The sequence below is a fragment of the Tenebrio molitor genome, chromosome 4 (assembly GCF_963966145.1).
Source record: "Tenebrio molitor chromosome 4, icTenMoli1.1, whole genome shotgun sequence".
Lineage (NCBI taxonomy): Eukaryota > Metazoa > Arthropoda > Insecta > Coleoptera > Tenebrionidae > Tenebrio > Tenebrio molitor.
The window spans coordinates 1,790,147-1,809,558 of NC_091049.1; the positions used below are offsets into that span (position 1 = coordinate 1,790,147).

Genomic DNA, 19,412 nt, shown 5'->3' on the forward strand with positions numbered 1-19,412 from the left:
GATGGGGTGGAGTGTGTCAACTGGAAAGATTTACTCAAACAATTATTTATTTTTTGTAATTTTTTTACACTTTAAATTTATCCCTAACTGCTAAAATACTTTCATTTTGAAACGTCTTTGTCAACCATGTCGTAAGCGTGACGCTTTCATGAATAATAGTCACATTTATATTATAATTCATCTAACAGCTTTTTCTATCCCGCAGTATGAGATGTTCTACAAGAAATAAAAGAGTTACTCTCGTAAGTACAGTCGATTAAAATATCACAATGAATCAATACTTTTTTCGCGTGTGAATTTTAGCAAGAACACCTCATTGTTGTTGTAAAACTAGTGCAGATGCGTAGACGGTTTCATAGCTGCGTAACACTTTATTATTATTCGAAAACGAGATGGTCCTGTCGACTAAAATTTCCTTAACATCTATAGTTTCCTTTTGTACATGAAGAGGTAAAGAAAACGCGTGTGGAAAAGATATGAGACAGTGCAAAAACACTTAGACTTGTTGGCAATATCGGGCCATAAATAATATAAAAATAAATAGTAAAGCGTACTTTCTAGTAAGTAGTAAAAAAAAAGGAAAATCCAGAGCTCTTCGAGCTGTAAATTCTTCGACTAAACAACAACAAGAATCAACAATAAAATCACTTTTCTAAAATCCGCTGACCACTTGTGTTTGTTTCTTTCTCAATTATCTCACTCTTTATATACATTTTTCTAGCAAAATAGATCTTGATCGTTGACGATTTTAGAAAAGTAAGGAATTACAATAGCATCATCTTGTGGCGCGCGGCTGGCTTATTTTATTACTTATAATATTGCTGCGTTATCGATGCTCCGGCTCGGAATCAATGGGCTCAAGGTGCCCGCCACTTTCTGGCCCCTCTCCATCTCGTAATGGGTGTCCAGTTGGATGCCTGCGGGTCACAGTCAATACACTAAATCGAATCGTCTCGGTGATACTCACTTGACTCCGCACTGGTTTTACTAGGGATGAACGAAGCCACTAGGAGTGCGCAAATGACTAGAAAAGCCCCGAAGACGAAGGGGGGCCCCGGTACTAGCTGCAACAAATAAAAACGAAAATCAGTTCAGAGGAAAAATTAATCACGGTAATGGAAACCGGGGGCTAATTAATTAATTGACGCCCCCGCGATGTCAACGTTGGTTCTTTCGCCAATTCTGAAATCGGAACAATGCTGCTTTCGCATCTGTGAGGGCAAGTCGTAAAGGGTAGCGCTTTTCATAACTTAAATCGATACCTCCTCGGGGATCAGTTTGGAATGTTTTCCAAATAACATTAGCTGCGGTGTTTCGTGTTCGGAGTTTATTACGTCAGGTTCAGGTGGGTGTTATTGAAATGCAAAAGCAAAGAAAAAAAATCGAGTACTTTTTTTTACCGGAACGAATATGTCGTTATTGATTAATTATCTACCTTTGAAAACACAAAAGAAAATGTGCTGAAGTCGAATTTTTTCCACTGATCACCATAAAAAGCACATTTTTAAGGTTCGCACAAGATTTTTTTAAACAAATATGGAGACAAATCTCGGCTGAGAGAAATTTACACAAAAACTCGTGAGAAAGTTTTTGATTTACGACGAAACTTTGGCTGATATCGACCCTCAGGACAATCTAGAGGCAAATGTGTACATTCAAAAATCACCAAGAGCTATTATTTGTTTCCTTCTGTACTTAGGCATTACTAGAAACGATTTAAAAAAAAGTTTAAAGATTGAAATCATTTAAAAGCTTTATTTCGCATAATTTAAAAAAATTAGCTAGTAAATTTGTTCGTGTATCTTTCTAAAAATGCAATTGCAGAAACTTTGCGACAAATGTGTGAAGAAAGCATCTCCGGTGCAAATATAATTATTGCATTACGTTACCAAACAGCTTTCAATTTATTTTGTTCGGTCTTTAATAAGACAGACAGAAACGTCAATTCACTTTAAACAAAATGGCCGTCTAATTATTATCAATCGTTTACAAATTAGAGAATCGGCAGATCAAGCAGTATCGAATTTGAGTCCCTAATTTCAGGTGGCGAAGTCGCTCATTTTGACAAAATTACAAAAATCACTGAAAAAATTACGTACCAAGAATGGAACGACACCACCGACGCTTTAAATTTTAATAATCTAGTAACCGGTGCGGAAAGTGCTACCAACCCAACAGTTAAAAAGGTACTAATGTCAAATTATTTACTTTTTTATTTTTGGTTAATTCGTTACGAAGATGAATTTGGAATAAATTGTCAAGAACACAAACGTTTGGGAAAAACGTCATTCGTACTTACAAAATCATCCTCGTACGATAAATTTTTCAAAAAATGATAAATTATAATCAGATATTCCTTTTATAAAAACGATTCGGTCCGTTTCTCTAAAACGATTTAACGATTGAATTTACCTTGTTCGGTCTTTAATAGGACCGATGAAAACGTCAATTCACTTTAAACAAAATGGCCGTCTAATTATTATTTATAAATTAGAGAATCGGCAGATCAAGCAGTACCGAATTTGATTCCCTAATTTCAAGTGCCGGCAAAATACTTTCGTCGGAGTCGCTCATTTTGACAAAATTACAGCAGAAACAGAAAAATGAATACCAAGAATGAACCGACACCATCGACACTTTAAATTTTAATAATCTAGTAATCGGTGCGGAAAGTGCTACCAACCCAACAGTAAAAAAGTTACCAATGTTACGTTATTTACTTTTTTAATTACATTTTTAAATATTTTTTTCTACAACCGTCAAAAAAACGCGATATTTACGATGCATCGTTATCAAGTCGCAAAGAATGTCATTTTTTGATAGATCAAAAATAGTTGTCAAAAAGTTTCCTTGGATGCTTTAATATTTCTTTTTTGTTCGACACTGTCAGATTTTGATAAATGTCACAACTTGTCAAAACAAAACGTCAAGCTAATTTTAAAGATTTTAAGCGATTTGGAACCTTTAGGGGCTCGTCGTGGGCCTTTAAAACGCTCGTTTCACTCGCGTTTTAAACTGGCCCACTCATGCCAAAAAAGGCCCAATTTACACACAAACTCGTTAAATAAACTACTATTATTTCATACTGTCCGGTAGATGTTCGATTACATTATTAATTTAAGTCCGGTAGGTGAATTATAACAGTATCAGAGCCGGAAAGTGTCGCTAAGTAATACCTACCGGACTGTTTTATTTTTATAGATCAAATCTGACATTGAAAAGTGAAAAAGTCAAAAAAAATGCAATGTAAAAAACAACAGCAACGGCCGTTGCCACGGGAAAAAAGGTGATGTGAATAAAATTGTGATAGAGAACAGGCTTCCAGTATGAAATAATAGTTATTTACGAACCAAGTGCGGGAATACGATGTTCTCGCATGGGCACATTTTTAAAGCACGAGCGACGAAGGAGCGAGTGCCTTTAATGAATGCGCGAATGAGCGGAAGATGTATTCACGCAAGTGGGTCGTACAATATTTTTTGTACGAACATTAAATTAAAAAATTTCCACCTATGAGTGATATCAGTGATATTTCTTGTACTCCTCCCGAGATTAGGGAAATCGCAAATGTGGCCATACAAAATTTACTGCCAACAAAATCAAGAAAACGTTATGAGATCGTTTATGAAAAATGTTGAAATTTGTACAGTGGTGTAAAGACAAAAATATCAAAAATTATACTGAAAATTGTTTGCTGGCATATTTTCAAGGCTTTTCTAGCAAAAAGTCATTATGAAAATTCAGGAAAGTGGTATTTTATGAACTAAATTTTATTATTACCAAGACCGATTTTTTGTGCAATTTTTACATTCGAGTCGATCGGGAAAAACTCGTTCCTGATTGAGCGTTGGATGTTGCAAGCGTCAATTCCAAGCCTGTGAGTGCAAAAAATACATTACGATACGCTTCCGGTTGTACTTGTAACCTACCAGACGTAACTAGTTTCATCGTAAAACAGTGAAAAAACGGTCTTGATCAAAAACTCATTCTCATTTTGCGCACTTAATACAAAAATAACTATTATCTACGATCGTGTAAAAAGTAGGCAATTGTTGCACTAAAAATTGTTTTTATTGACGATCAATTTTTCATGTAAATCTTAATTGATTCAACATTTTAAAAAGGCATGCATTAATGGGACTTTATTCTTCACCGTCTAAAATATCTGCATTTTAAATTTCACAAAAATCCGATGGAAAATAACTTAGTTATGAGGCTCGAAAGTCTTAGCTGAGACACCCTGTATTGTACCTAACTTTTGCTGGAAGAAATTTCCACTTTGCCATGCAGATTTTTATTTTATTTTTTTGTAAGGTTAAAGACAAAGAAAAAAAAGCACAAAAAAGGGGAAGAACTTTACCTGCGAGTATGTATCTGCGTCGTGCACCGGCGTCGAGTGCGTCCCCTCTTGGTTCTCCCCCTCGTTCAGGTCCACGTGAAAAACGTAGAAGATCAACCCGAACATGGCCGGCCCCAACCCGTTGCACAACCCCCTCATCCCCGTCACCATCCCCTGCACCACCCCTTGCCTATCCGGCGTGCTGACGATCGAGACGAACGCCGAGATCGCCGGATACGTTATCGAGCTCATGGAAGCGAGCATCCCCGCCGCCCACATCATCCAAGTGGTCGTGCCGAAGCCGTACCACAACAACTGCAACATCTCGAAGAGCAGACCCAGCATGATGGTGTGCTTGCACCCGAGATTCTTCATGAGGGCGCCGAGACAGAGCTGGGTGAGGACGGCGAGCAGGCCGACAAGACCGACGAAGACGGCCACCATCGGCGCACTCCATCCCATCACCAGCTTGAGGTAGACGAAGATGCAGCTGTATTGGCCCGCTTCGGGGAGGTATGACAGGAACACGGTGATGCACAGGAGGAGGATCGTGGGGTCCTGGCCGACGTTACGCAAGGAGGAGAACGGATCGGCTTGTTCCCAGCTGATGGGGGAGACGCGGACCTTCTCGGGGAGACTTTCGGGTACTGCCACCAGGATGAAGAACACGTCCAGGATGGCCACGGCTGTGGCTAGTGCCACCACCAGGGATACCGACCATCTACAAAAAAAATTAAATGTCACACATCTTTTAGAAAAACCTCCAAATACGGTCTCATATGAAGCATTTTGTTGCACGCACGGGTATAGGACACGACGAGCTCGCGAGGAGCACCATGCAGGAGCAAGTGCTACAAAATACCTTATAAACCAGATTTCATACACTATTTTCTAATTTGCACCTTTTAACCCATTTTTAAATGAAAATTAACAATTTACAAATTTGGGGAATTTTGTCGCAGTTGGCAACAAATGTTATATCGTTTGGAAGATTCAAATTTCAATTGTTTATAACAAATTAAAAATGAGCGAATACAATTTTGTATGCACCCGCCAGAAATACGAGATCAGAATTAGTCGTCTATTATTATTATTATTAGACACAAGTCTACGGTAACGATTAATGTTTACATTACAACAATTGTATATTCCACGGAAACAACTGAAATTAAAATTCGTTTTGTTTTGCCGTTTATTTTGACATTTCATTTTCGTCATGTCAAGATCAGGAACGCCAACGTTCAAAAATTGCATAAATTTGTTTCAAAACGCGCGTTTCTGTTACAGCACCCAAAATGGGTTTTGTAATAGCTTTCATAGACGTAAAATAGAAGTAAAGTTGACTCCTTCAAAAATACTGTTATCAGGACTGCGAAATTTGCCTATCAAAATGTATTCGTAATAAAGCAACACAACTAAAATGTCTTGTCTTTCAAAACAATAAACAAAATTTTAAAATAGTTAGGTTAGTTTATTTTTATTTCACTACATTACATTTATATTTTATTATTTTTAAATAGCTGAATTAAAAAAAAAATGGAAATGTCAAATTACAGTTTTTTTTCATTTTTTGACGGTATGTCAGTTTATAAATAAATTCAATGACATTTAAAAAAAAAATTTGACAGGTGCTGTCAAGACAATTAATTAACAAATATTTAAAACCACATCTACATTAGGAAAAGTTTCATTTCCCGTTTTTTTAAATTCAGCTGTATATTACATTTTATATTATACAGGGTGTTTCTGAAATAAGTGCATTAATTTTAACTGGTAATAGAACTCATCAAAAGGAACAACTTTTCTCTCTGCCATTTTGGCGAAAAACGTTGCGTAATGGCTTAAAAAACTAGGAAAGATTTCCCTAAAACGGATTTTTTGCTATACGGGTAGATTTATTTGAATTTCTATTTCGGCGTTAAAACACGTTTTCTGGATGAAAATGGATGTTTTTTCATATTAGCGCTGATCTCAATTAGCCATTACAGTATTTAGTGGCGTAGGGCTATTTTAGTGAAAAATTTCTCCAATTTTTTTTTGGAATTAAACATCGTTTTTCGGCAAAATGATTGATAGAAAAGTTGTTCCTTTTGACGAGTTCTATTACCAGTTAAAATTAATGCACCTATTTCAGAAACACCCTGTATAATTTATTTTTGCAAAAACACCCTGTGTAATTTATTTGTGATTTCACATTTTTGACAATCATTTCAAACAATTATAATCAAGTGTTCTACGGAATCCATCGATGGTAAAATTAATAAAAAATTCCTCGAAAACCTTGTAAAGGATTTAATTTGTATAGAACACGATGCTGGTCTTTTGTCTGTCAAAACTTGCTATTGTTAATTTTTTCAAGTCATCGATCCTCCAATTTGGACTAACAACGGCAAAGATAACCGCGAGCTAATTTGTTTTAATATTTTCCTTTTGATTATTTATTACCAATTCAAAATACAAGGACATTTGCTTTCGATTTAATTTAATTTTTTTACCAATATGTTATCGCAAAACAATGGGCCGTTAATAACCATTTATACAAACTAATGCCATACTTTAAACCGAGCTTATCTGTAACAGCACCGCAAGTAATTGATTGTAAAAACAGAGCAAGAATTATTCTAAATCAGTGGCCCTGTACAAAAAATAACGAGCGTTCAAAAAAATGTGTGGTCAAGCAAGCCACGTTTTTCTTGCTCGTTGACAGCGTAGGTCGATTACGTTTTGACGTTTCTTTCAGATTTTTTTTTAACACTACGTGCTACATGCGCAAAAGATTTCCTCACATCAATTATTGCTTACTCTTGAATAAATATGAATACATAGTTATTTTTTGTGTCAGAAACATTTTGAAACTCCAAAATCGTTCGCAAAAAATTAATTCAGCTACCCATTATTAAAAATATAAATAAAATGTTATGAACAATACAAAATAATTTATGGTTTTGTTACGATGAGAAAGGGGGATAATTGTCATTTATTGTGGTTATATTTCAAAACACGTTAGTGATAGAAACTAGAATAGCAACATTCACGCCGTAACATACTCGTATTTTAACCGAACGTTGTATCTTATCTGAAGTCATAAAACAACAGAATGTCGTACGCAACTGCACCAAGATAAACAATTATGAATGTGATTAAACAATGTATCACCAATAGTTTTCCAGACCGCTTGTAAAAGCCCTTCACGATCTTTTTGGGACCGAGTTGGCTATGATTTTTCTTTTCATGTTGGACCAACTGATTCAGTGATGCAACGGATGCAACTTTTTTTTCTGTTAATTTTGTTAATTGTTATGTACCATTTTTTCGAAATATAATTTTCATTTCAGTATTTTTACTCCCCATTAACGAGCTGTCTATTTACTCGTATTTTCTAGTTATTTAATCCAATGACGGTGACCGTGAAATAATAGTTTTTGTAATTGCGTTTTTAGAATAAGGTTTTTTGTCCCGCGGCCGAGGTAAAGACAAGAGGATTACACGTTTAGTTAGCTTTATGCGTATCATTCAGAACCATAAAATTTAAAATTCGATTTTGCGAAAAAAAAAAAAACGTACACGCTCACAATTCACAATTAATTCAAAGAACACATTTATGACATTCGCATCAAAAGAAAATTATTATTTTTTGAATTATTCCAATTTTAACATTAACAACGAAAAATGAGTAAGATTTACAACTACTGTGTCATAAATAAATACCTCATTGTTGGGTTAAACCGCTAACAAACATCTGTTGAGAACTTTTCTAGTAATTCTTAAGTCCATAAAGGGTACCATAAATAACCCATGTCAACCGCTTTTGTGGAAGTGACAGCCCAATTTAATAATAAATCCTAGCTAAATTTTGCACTTTAATATCAAATTCCATTCATGATTTCAATGACACCAAATTTTTCCTAAGTGTTTGAACGTACTCTTAGGAAAAATTATGTAATAGTTAGGTATTTATGCAACGAGTTTCTGTGTAAATTGGGCTTTTCTAATTGGCCGAGGAACAAGATTAAAACACGAGCGTAGCGAGAGTTTTAAAGCCTCGAGGGCAATTAGAAAAGCCCAATTTACCCAGAAACGATTTGCATACAAAATTTTATTGTTTGAAACGACGTCCCTGAACCTTCCAAATCTTTTAAAAATGGTTTCGCATTTGCTTTTGACAGTTTGGCAAATTTTTCAAGACCTGTCAGAAATGTTATGTTGAATGTGTTGTCTAGGGCAACGGTTCATTATCTGCTCATTTTGCTTTAGGGCAGTTAAGAGGCAGTTTACAAAGGAGAAAAATGGGAATTTATGACAGTTGAAAACAATAAATTAAAGCGGTTATTGAATTAAAACGAAATATTTACGTTTCATCAAAAAATTTTAAATTTTTACAGAATGTTCTACAGCGATACACAATCATCCCTGAATTTTTTGACAATTTTAAATCGATCAAAAGTGGATGTTTTCGATCGGGCAGTAAAACTTGAATCACCCTGTAGAGAAACATTACCGCATTTGTAAAAATTCAAAGTTCCCAACGCACCGACTAATTTATTAATGTCATTGTAATAAAACAATAATTACGATGAATCATCCGTAGCAAATACAATGCTCGCGATTACATAATTTCCACATAATTTGAAACCAGGATAAAATCCGTACGATAATAAAAGTCTGATAAGTGACAACGCGGTTTTCAAAATGCAACCGCTGTGACTCACACAGCAGTGGAAGAACTTCGTTTCGCGAAAATATTATCCGTTTTTTTATCAAAAAACCGTGACCTGTTTAGATGTATTGAGTGATTCAAAACGATTTTGGATAAGAATGGCACCTATGTACGCAAATTTATGTGGCAACTGTGTGGGTGGGGTAGAGTTGACATGTGTTTGACATTTCATAAGCCTGCATTTGATTTTTTTATACCATTGCAGATTGATTTGACAATTTTGAAAATTGCGCGACTATGAACTGTCAAAGAAATGTCAACTCGCTCCTACCCACATAAATCACTCAATATGTACTATTCCGGACACGGAATTTTGGCCACGACTGACAATTAACTGACAAATATGTGTTAACTGGCCTTTATTGAATATAACCCAACTTTTGACTCGATAATGCCATTTCCCTGCTTTTTTGATGTCACAAGAAAAACTTCAAAGTGATTTTTAATAATTGTCATTTATTAATGACACTAATGACTGGTTTACACCATTTTTTTAGAAATGTCTAAAAAATGTTGGCCAAGATTCCGTGTCCGGAATAGTACTATTGGGGACACGGAAAACTGGGCAGATGTGTCATTCAGTTGTCAAAATTTCTAAACCATACCTTAGCTACTCATAACCAAGCTTAAGTTAATTTGACAGTTTTTTTGAAAATATCAATCATAATGACGGTAAAGGTGCATTTACATTGACACTTTTTGAAATGACAATAACAGACTGCCCAGGATTCCATGTTCCTTATTGTAGGTTTGCAATAATAAAATTTTAGTAAATTTAGGGAATTTAATGATATCTATTTGCCACACCTGCCATTTTTAACGTCACTGGAAATACGCAAACTCGCATTAGGCTCGCGTCTCGCATTCAAAATTGTGAGACATTTATTAACTCTCAAATGAAGACTACTAATGTCTCTACATAACCTCAATTTTTATATTATAATGAGATTCTTCAGTTCTTCACCTTAGGTCAAAAGTGTATGTACTATGTTACCCGCTCTATTTTGGGCGTAAATTGCGGTATTGGTGGTTCTTTGATAAAAAAAAAAAACAGATTACATAAATATCTGTGCTCGCCGATTACGCGAAAATGTCATTTTTCATTTAAGAAATTTGCGCAACGCATTTCTTTTGCTACTTGACACATTGTGCATTTAAAGCAGCTCGAGTTTTTTAAAGTGACCTTTGCACTTTTTCACTGATCACGAAGCGTTTGACAAGAAATTTTGTGCTGTGTTTCAATTCTCTTGCGGTTTCCTTTTATTAATCATTGTCCGAGATGGCAATGTTGTTCTGAATAAGAGTAGGTAACTTTTATCGAAGTCGCTCAAAAAACCACGTCTGTGACAAAATTCTGTTCGTGAGTAGATACAAGTTGTAAGTTACTTCTTTAAACGTGCATACGGAAACTTGCTTATCTCTTAGAAGTTTCGTAAGCATCCGGGAGACAGTTCTGACACAAATTTAACGATAATCTAGCTCGTATCTTTCAAGAAATGAATTTAACAGAACAAAACGCGACCGAATAAATATTTACGCCCTATTAATTACTCGATGAAGAACTACAGCAACGTACCGAGTGACAATTAAAACTCCCTCAAACTCACTTTCACATTCACCATTTTTAATTTTTTGAAATGTCAATTTTTCTACTGGTGCAATTTACTTTTTCAATGTTGGCATTCCTGATCTTGGCGTGACGAAAATGAAATATCAAAATAAACGCCAAAACAAAACGAATTTTAATTAAAGTTGTTCCCGTGAAATATACAATAATTGTTGTAAACATTTATCGTTACATTAGACGTGTCTTTTGAATCATCCAAACGATATGACATTTGTTGCCAACCACGACAAAATTCCCCAAATTTGAAAATTATTAATAAATGGCTTAAAAGGTGCAAAGTATAAAAAATAGTGTATGATATCTCGTTTATAAAGCATTTTGTAGCACTTATTCCTTCACAAACGCGTACATGCTGCAAAAGCTTCTTGTATTTTAGCATTTCTCCTTTTAAAATAAAACCTACTGCACGCATGTATTCTTATAATTACGCACATAATTAAAAAATGAAGATTCCACAGCATTAATTAATTCAAATCCCAGTATTTGCTCGATTTCAACATTTCTTACAGACCTCCGATTCTAAAAATAAATTTAAAAAAACTAAGTCAATTGAGATAACAGAAATCGTTCCACTTATTCTTATAATAAGTCTTAAGCTCCTAGAAACATTTTATCACGATCATCGTATGCTTGGATTAAAAATAAATCTGCTAGACACATCTGATGATCAAAAGCGACAACTGTTGTATTTACTCATGTCTCGTTTAAACATTTTTTAAATAATTTAAACAACCAAAAGAATTTAAACAAATTATTACTGACTGAAAGAGAAACAATGACACGTCAGTGAGAAGTGTCTTTGTACTAACTTGATGCAACCTGCAATACACAGTAAGTGACATTTAATTTGGTATTCACTGTACACTCGTGTAGATTCAACGAAAATTACCAATCTACGATAAACTCTTTGCGTTAATCATGATATAAATACCTGCGTATTTATTTGAACATGAATTCCTTTTCCAATATGTTTAATGTGTCGGTATCGATCACTCGAAGTTATGAATCATCAAGATTACATTACTGCTGACTGTCACTTGATTTTGCACTTTTCTTTAATCCTTTTCTATTTTATAATAATATGGATGATTAAATTTGTAACAAATATTTAACAAAAGCCGATTCTGATCAATACTGTCGGTCGTAATAAATGCTCTTATCGGCTCTTCAAAGTAAAATTCTTCTTACAATAATGAGGCACAAATCTGCTGATACGCTCTAAAATCAGTGACAGACTGAGATAAGGCGAGTAAAATTCGATAAAATCAATTTTTGCGCTTAAATGTGGTAGATTATTTGGAAAATTTGGTTGAGATTGAAAACTGTAAAAAACCAGAGACAAGCGGAGTTTTCCGGTGTCCACAAAAACAGTTTAAATTTACAAATAATTAATGTAATACATCTCAAGGTCGTCCATCTCCATCAAACTCGTCAACAACTCGTACGCAAAACGACGAAACCTGTTCCACCGTGTTTGTAAACTTAACCTTGATTCCGTCCGACAAAGAAAGCAAACACTTGCAACTTTCACTGGGACTCACCTCTCCATCAGATAAGCCCCCAGAGCCGGAGAGATGACCATGCTGGCGGCGAACGTAGCACTGACCAATCCGTAAGCTAACGACCTGTCCTTCTGATCGGTGACGTCGGCGACGTACGCGAAGACGACGCTAAAAGTGACGGCGAACACTCCCGAAATACTGATCATGGCGAAGAACCAGAAGGTGTTGATCGTCATCAACGGTATGGGCAAGCAAGTGAAGAACACGGTGATCAAGAGGAACAACTTCCGGCCGCACACGTCCGACAGCGCCCCCACTAGGGGGGCGCTCAAGAACGACAACAGTCCCTTGATGCCCATGATCAAGCCGTTCATCAGGAACGTGTGGTCCGGGAACGTCGTGTTTAATACTGATATGACGGGCATCGTCAGCAGGCCCCACGCGAAGAACTCGAGGAAGATGACGACCAGCGCGTGGTAGAGACTCGGCATGCCGATGCCCGACGTCTGCAACAGAAAATTGTACAATTCGTGGTGGGTTTGGTTGGTTGGGGTGGTTGGGACACTCACTGGGGGGTACTTGAGATAGAATCGGCGGAATCTGCGGAAATTTAGGACGTATTTCTTACACAAGAAGTAAAAGACCAACATACACATGTTAGCAATCGAGCGATTTTAACGTTATCAGCGAGATAACGTAACCGTGAGGTGATAAAGGTGAATAATTAGTGCCGAAAAAGATAATAGATTTTTATGTGCCGCGGTGAAGCTCTACCGCCGTGACAATCGGCAGAAGATGATGGAACAACCGTCGCAAGGTCGCCGCAAACATCATTCATGCTAATATTGTTAATGCAGCGCTACTGGGGGCCTTGACTTTTAATTCAAATCGTTAAAATTCCGCCTCTTGACATCCTAAATTCCTCAATTCTTTATCTGCAAGATAGCGACAATCGCACCTTGATGAATGACTCAGATTTCGGGGATTAATTGTACAAAACGAGCCCTACTAACGAATTCATTGGAACATTTCCGGAACGAGACAATTAAAGGAACTGTCACAAATGATTATACATACAGTAACAACACCATCTTTCGCGATCGATTTTCGGGACATCATGATGATCCCAGCCATACGTTTCGACGACTTCGCCTTCATTTCTTCCTCTTCTGTCATTGACAGTCTTTCTGGGACTTATTAACAACACTTTAACAGCAGAATCATTTTCTATTTCGTTATCGACTCACTGACATTGACACAACGACCGCCATAACCTTTTCCACTGACAGGCGTTGCCAACCGCGCCACCAAAAGCACTAACGCGAATTTAAAGTGACCACGAACGGGAGATCCCCTGCAGGCGCACTGTCCAAACCATTCGCCCGGGCCCTCCGATATTCTTCTAAACCTGGAATTACCCACTAGAATTTAAACCGGTGTTGGTGTCGTTACTTTTGACACATTTGCTGCACCCACATTCGGTGACAGGTGACAAATATTCGCAGCATTTAACGCAAAATTTAAACTCCACAAAGTAGTCACCAATAGTGGCAATTTTAGTCAAAAAGTAGATGCTACGAAGAGTAAAATTAGTCTGAAGAGGAGTTTTGTACAGAATCTTAATTTTTAAAGAAGTTGGTAGTTCAAATTGACAGAAGCCTACCTACTAGATTTTGTATTGTGAGCGGCCATTTTAAAGCGTGCGTCAAATTAGGGCAAGTGTTGTGTTTTTACAGAACTTTGGGTGAAATACGAAGAATATTTAATCCCGTTGGTTCAAGGAAGAGATCCTGAGACTCCTTGGGGGTAAGTGTTACGTCATTTTACTACTTGGACACAAAGTAACAAAATGAGCAGTAATATGAAACAATGTGAGTGAGACACCTGGTGAAATTTTGTAATTTGTTTACTTTGCTATATGAGAAATATACAATAATTAATAAGTGTAAATAAATTTGCTTATTTATACAGAATGCCAGTTTCAACTGTAATAATAATAACAATTACAATATTTACAAAACGTGCACACGCCATTTACGCCCCAAAGTCCCCCAATACATAACCAAATCATCACAATTCGGATTCGTTCTGGAACAAATCAAGTTAAAACTGTCCGATTTGTGTAAATAACCACCTTGTATCACTCTGTGTTCTCGTTAGCGGGATCGTTCTGCCCGTCACCGGCCTCCCGAGTCATATTTTGTATCTGACTGTCTGGAGGGCTTTCTGTTGGGGACGCGATCCTCTGATCAAACGGATCATTAGAATTCAATTTGTCGTTCGATTGGGAATTGGGGGCTCTCAAGAAGTCCTCCTTCACAGCGGGTTCTTGTTTGTCTTCTTCCTCGAGTGCTGGAAACTGCTGAGCTGTGTTTGTCAAGTTTTGAGTTCCAGCCAAAATCGCGGGACTCTGCAGGTTGGGTTTTCGCATTTTGTCCCCTGTAACAATCATCAAGTATCAAACTGTGGACAATAGAGGTGTGGGTCGTACCTTTCCGCCAGAGGGTGATTTCTTGTTGCTTGAAGTATCGCCTGTCTTCCGTGTCCATCAACACCAGATTGAGAAAGTACCGAACGGAGAACTTCTTGTTGATGTCGCGCATCGTCGGGGTAAGTTCGTACCCGGCTAGGAACACTCGAATGGGGATGCTCTCACCCCGGACCGGGGCTCCGTCCATGATTTCGTATTTGGCGATCGTTTCGTTTTCCGTGAACATGTTAGGCCCTGTACCTGTTGTTTCTTTTTTGATGATTGCTATTTCCATGTGTTTTATCTTGATGCGGACGAGTAAGAAATAGATTTTGCCGACGATCACGTCCTTCAGGTGGTATTTGGATTTGTTGTATTCGAACTCGATGTGCAGACAATCCTCGATTCCCACCTCCATTTTGATGGAGTTGTTCATTTCTGGATAACTGGACAAAGTGTGCACGGCTATGTCGAGTTCTTTGACGATGTCGGCCAGTCGTCTTATTATCGTCACTTTTAAAAAGTACCTCAGTCTCACGTTGGCCCCTGGAAGGTCAAATGAGCTCATTTAGGACTTTTCTAATATTTTTTAACCACTTTAAACGTTTAAAATAGTTCCAACAAAATTCACGAAAAAGGAAAGTCATGTTTTCAACCCCAATGTTAACGAGAGGCGTCTCCACCTGATAATAAAACTTGATAAAAAAAAATTGTATCTCATTCTGGTGACACATGATACATCACAGTAGATTGTTTATTTAATAAAAACTGATTTTACCAGTTTATGTTGGTTATTAATCTACATTATAAAAATAATTCAAGATAATAACGTGCAAAACAAGTAACTGATACAGAAAAAGCGCTCTCGGCGGCAGAGAAAAACACATTTGAAGTAAAAGAAACCAAAACACAAAAATATTGTTATGACAGGTCTCTTAAAATCAAATAAAGAAATTTGTAAGATGTTTGTTCTTTTCTTCGCGCTTCAGCCGTGAACTGCAAGTTCTAGAATTTATTCGAAAACGAATTCTGTAACAAAGTGAGGTTAGGTTTTGTTACTAAAAATTTTGTGATGAAATATTTTTCATTAGATGCTGTCGTTTGACATTTAACAAGGAAAAACGGGATGCAGTCCAGCTGCTGCTTTAAGATTCCTCTCACTTTCACCATGAATACCTACTAAGTATTATGATATGAGTCTTGTAAGAAGCATTTTGTAACAAGCACAGGTTTAGGGCGAAGAGTGCCATGGAGGAGTAAGTGCTACAAAATGCCTTATAAACGAAGTATCATACACTATTTTTGCTATTTTGTCCCTTTTTAATTGAAAAATCGTAGTTTTAAAATTTGGGGAATTTTATGGTGGTTGGTAACACAAATGTTACAGTGGAACATTTGAAAGTTCAATTTGAAATTATTATTATCGTTTGTTTAACGTGATTGGCGTTTGGTATTTGATGTTTGACACTGAAGTTACCAACCTAGAAAACGTAAATCTTTAATAAATGCACTAACTTGTTATCACAGCTTTGTACAATGGATCAAATAAATATTGAATATTATGCAAAAAAAGCGGGATTCTTTATCAGCTAACATTCAACTTCTAAAACACCTTTAACGAGAATAATTGGTACCTGTATAAACTTCAAAAGGCTTCTCAACACAACTGAATTCGAAGGGATAACTTGTATGGGCAATCATGTCCCCAGGTCGCGCCAACTCCTTGACCAGCGAGATGAACTCATGGTGGTTACCTCTGTCATAAAACATCTCGATCTGTCCAATAAACTCGATTTTGATACCCTGATGTTCCAGTTTGCTCCCGGGTTTTTTTAGACTGATGTTCACCTGCAAATGCGGTTATAACGGGGGTCGTGCACGGTACGCGCTCACCTTTCCCGAGACCGTCTCGCCGTCGTAGTACAAGAGGAGTCGCTCTTTTTTGCCATCTTCAGTCTTGACTTCAGCAGTTTTTCTGGATTCCTGTCCGTCTAAATAAATCTCGATCTCGGCGGATTGTCCGAAGCCGAAGAAACTCTAAATTCGGTAATTAGCAAAAACAAGGAATTTAACCTACGATTTTGTCTGGGGGAATTTTGTAGGCGTTTTCTTACCATCGTATCGAAACGTCGCTCGTCGGAGGATGCAAAGGTGGTTCGAGGGGGACTTTTTGTTTTATTTGAGTCTTTGATTTCAACACGGCACAGCCTGGTTCAGTTTAAAATCATATTTTTTAATTAATTTTTATTTTATCGGAACATTAGGAAAGTACTCCTGTAAAATGGCCGACGTTACATCGAATCCGTTGACAGATTTGACGTAAGGCAACGCTACATCGAAAATTGACACTTCGTCGAATCTGGCGGCAATTTTAAATTTTTCAAATCCAGTCCTAGCTTTGAATAGTAAATAAACAACCATATATTCTAATCTCCGGTTGATGACACACAATTTTTCCAAAGCAATTGTCGCAGAAGGAGGTCCTTCGTTCCAATAAATATTATAATGAATGGAATTTCTTGTTTTTTTTTTTTATCAGGATTAGAAAACACCGTAGAATTCCACAACAATCATTATTTATTTAAAGACTTAACCGAAACGTTTCCAAAACAAAATTTCGATTATTTCTCGTGTCCAGACCCGGATCCGGTACATTTCCTTGACATTTCCTAAACGGACGCTCGACTTCACGCGTTCTTTTCCTTATAAAAAATGACAAAACGACCGGAAGTTTTGTTTTGTTGCTATTTTTTTTTGTCGTAAGGTCAAGGCTTCGCTTCCGTGGAGGTAATAACAACGCTGCGGAAGTCTCGCAACATCCTTGTCGGAATTATTTATTTATAAACTGCCTTAAAATTACAGATGCGCGACCATTACTAATTATTACATAATTAGCTAATCGTTTCTCGGACGGTTTGATGAGGTTTATTGTATGAAAATTAAGGCCTGATCACACCGACTGTGTTGTTATCGGATGTCAAGCTTCGCCGGTTATTCCTGCATTGTTCGTAATTCAATAATGAGGTGGTGTTGCCAGACAACATTCTAATAGGGCAGTAATAACCGATGATTTATTGTGGTTACGTGGCGAGGGGCGATTTCGGTAAATCAGGAGTATTGTAGTAATGCGGATTAGATAATAACCGCGTAAATATGAATTATTAATAATAACAGATTGTGCTGTGTGTGGCGATGACGATAAATCACAGAAAATGTTACTGGTTATTGCCAGAATCTGATACAAGGTGACAACGGAAACTTTTGTTATTATTTTATTTTCAGGATTATTTATGGAAATCTTATCACCTATAGTTTTGTTAAATTTATTGGCCACATATGAGAATAACAGTGAATCATTAAACAACTTCATAAAAATTGAGACACATTTCTAGAGTTTGTGACGAAGATAAATAAAAAAACACAAGATATAAATTGAATCATAATTGCAAAATAACACGAATTGGTAGTAGTAATCCATAATTGTAAATATTTGATGGGTCAAGAGTCAAGGGTGTTTCATTAAAATGTAAAAAAAGAGTCATTTTTCGGTGAACTTTTCACAATTGTTCAAATTTTTTAGCAAGTTTTCAGTCTTTTTGTTTTTATTTCAAAATAAAAAAGAACAATGAGTCAACTGAGATAATATTTTATCGACGAAAATTAACATTAACTTTATGTAGAACCGCAAAAAATCACATTTTCTTACATAAAATTGAAACAAGATCTTCTACTTTCTTCTGAGGAGTCCTCAAGTAAGTACTGACGTATCATAAAAACACGCTTTAGCTAACGAACATGCGTTGGGGACCCCTTTTATTGTCCATAAGTCTTCTGGGGAGTCACAATAATAATGAGTTTTATAAGCCGCATTTTGTAGCAAAGGGTTTCGGGCACGACGAGCTTGCGAGGAGTGCCATGAGTAGTAAGTGCTCCATAAACGAGATATCATACACTATACCTTTTAAACCGTTTAACAATTTTCAAATTTGGGGAATTTTGTCGTGGTTGGCAACAAATGTCATATCGTTTGGAAGATTCAAATTTCAATAGTTATTAACAAATTAAAAACGAGCGAAGACAATTTTGTACGATATGAGATTAGGAATGCCCAAGACACGTCTAATGTAACGATTAATGTTTACAACAATTATTGTATGTTCCGCGGAAACAACTGAAATTAAAATTTGTTTTGTTTTGGCAGAGATAACGTTATCTCTGGGTTTTGTCTCAAAACACGAATTTCTATTACAGCACGGAAAATGTGTTTTGTAATAGCTTGCAAAGTAGAAAAGGGGTATTTTCTAAAAGAATAATTAATTAATTAATTGCGAGAAAGTAATTAGGATAGGTATAATTCCGACCGCACTCGAATTAATAAATTTGACACTTAACAAACACACATAATCTTAAAATTACAATTGTGACCAAATTCGAGAAAAATATTGGGCAAATAATTTGTAAAAATTCTAATTTCTTCGTAATTATGCAATAAACTGTGCACACTGGGTAATACCAATTGAAGCTATTTGAGAAAATGACAAAATCAATATTTTTCGCTCTTGATGTAACATAAAAAGTACATTAAACTTTACTTGCATTAAACTTATATCGAGAACGATTCCACCGGTGTCGAAAGTACCTGCGTTCTTCTGAAACCTTGAACTTTCTAGTGGTGAACGACATGTTCCAACGAAGATGGGCGCGTGTAAAATGTGTCGTTTTTTTTTGACTCACTCTATATTTGGCATAAGTGTAAA

The 19,412-nt window shown here is 36.4% G+C and overlaps 2 protein-coding genes and 1 long non-coding RNA gene across 5 annotated transcripts; 1 reads left to right on the top strand and 2 right to left on the bottom strand.

Moving 5' to 3' along the window:
• Positions 1-29: 29 nt before the first annotated feature.
• Positions 30-13,512, bottom strand: LOC138129279 (hippocampus abundant transcript 1 protein). Of its 2 annotated transcripts, none has more exons than XM_069045581.1 (5): positions 13,263-13,512; positions 12,225-12,691; positions 4,361-5,060; positions 968-1,064; positions 30-917 (listed from the first exon to the last, which is right to left on the bottom strand). In XM_069045581.1, the coding sequence occupies exons 1-5, from the start codon at positions 13,359-13,361 to the stop codon at positions 811-813; spliced, it is 1,470 nt and encodes a 489-aa protein (XP_068901682.1). In that variant the 5' UTR covers positions 13,362-13,512; the 3' UTR covers positions 30-810. The 2 variants fall into 2 exon arrangements, with proteins under 2 accessions (XP_068901682.1, XP_068901684.1); XM_069045583.1 differs by lacking the exon at positions 13,263-13,512 and adding an exon at positions 12,755-12,912.
• Positions 13,513-14,073: 561 nt separating this feature from the next.
• Vps26 (vacuolar protein sorting 26) lies at positions 14,074-16,959 on the bottom strand. 2 transcript variants are annotated; one of them, XM_069044603.1, is made up of 6 exons: positions 16,770-16,959; positions 16,549-16,692; positions 16,290-16,503; positions 14,677-15,201; positions 14,320-14,624; positions 14,074-14,273 (listed from the first exon to the last, which is right to left on the bottom strand). In XM_069044603.1, the coding sequence occupies exons 1-5, from the start codon at positions 16,770-16,772 to the stop codon at positions 14,326-14,328; spliced, it is 1,185 nt and encodes a 394-aa protein (XP_068900704.1). In that variant the 5' UTR covers positions 16,773-16,959; the 3' UTR covers positions 14,074-14,273; positions 14,320-14,325. The 2 variants fall into 2 exon arrangements, with proteins under 2 accessions (XP_068900704.1, XP_068900703.1); XM_069044602.1 differs by having other exon boundaries at positions 14,074-14,624.
• On the top strand, positions 15,201-16,690 carry LOC138128399 (uncharacterized). The gene is made up of 2 exons (XR_011158636.1): positions 15,201-15,694; positions 15,747-16,690. It is a non-coding gene; the product is annotated as an uncharacterized lncRNA (long non-coding RNA).
• Positions 16,960-19,412: the final 2,453 nt, after the last annotated feature.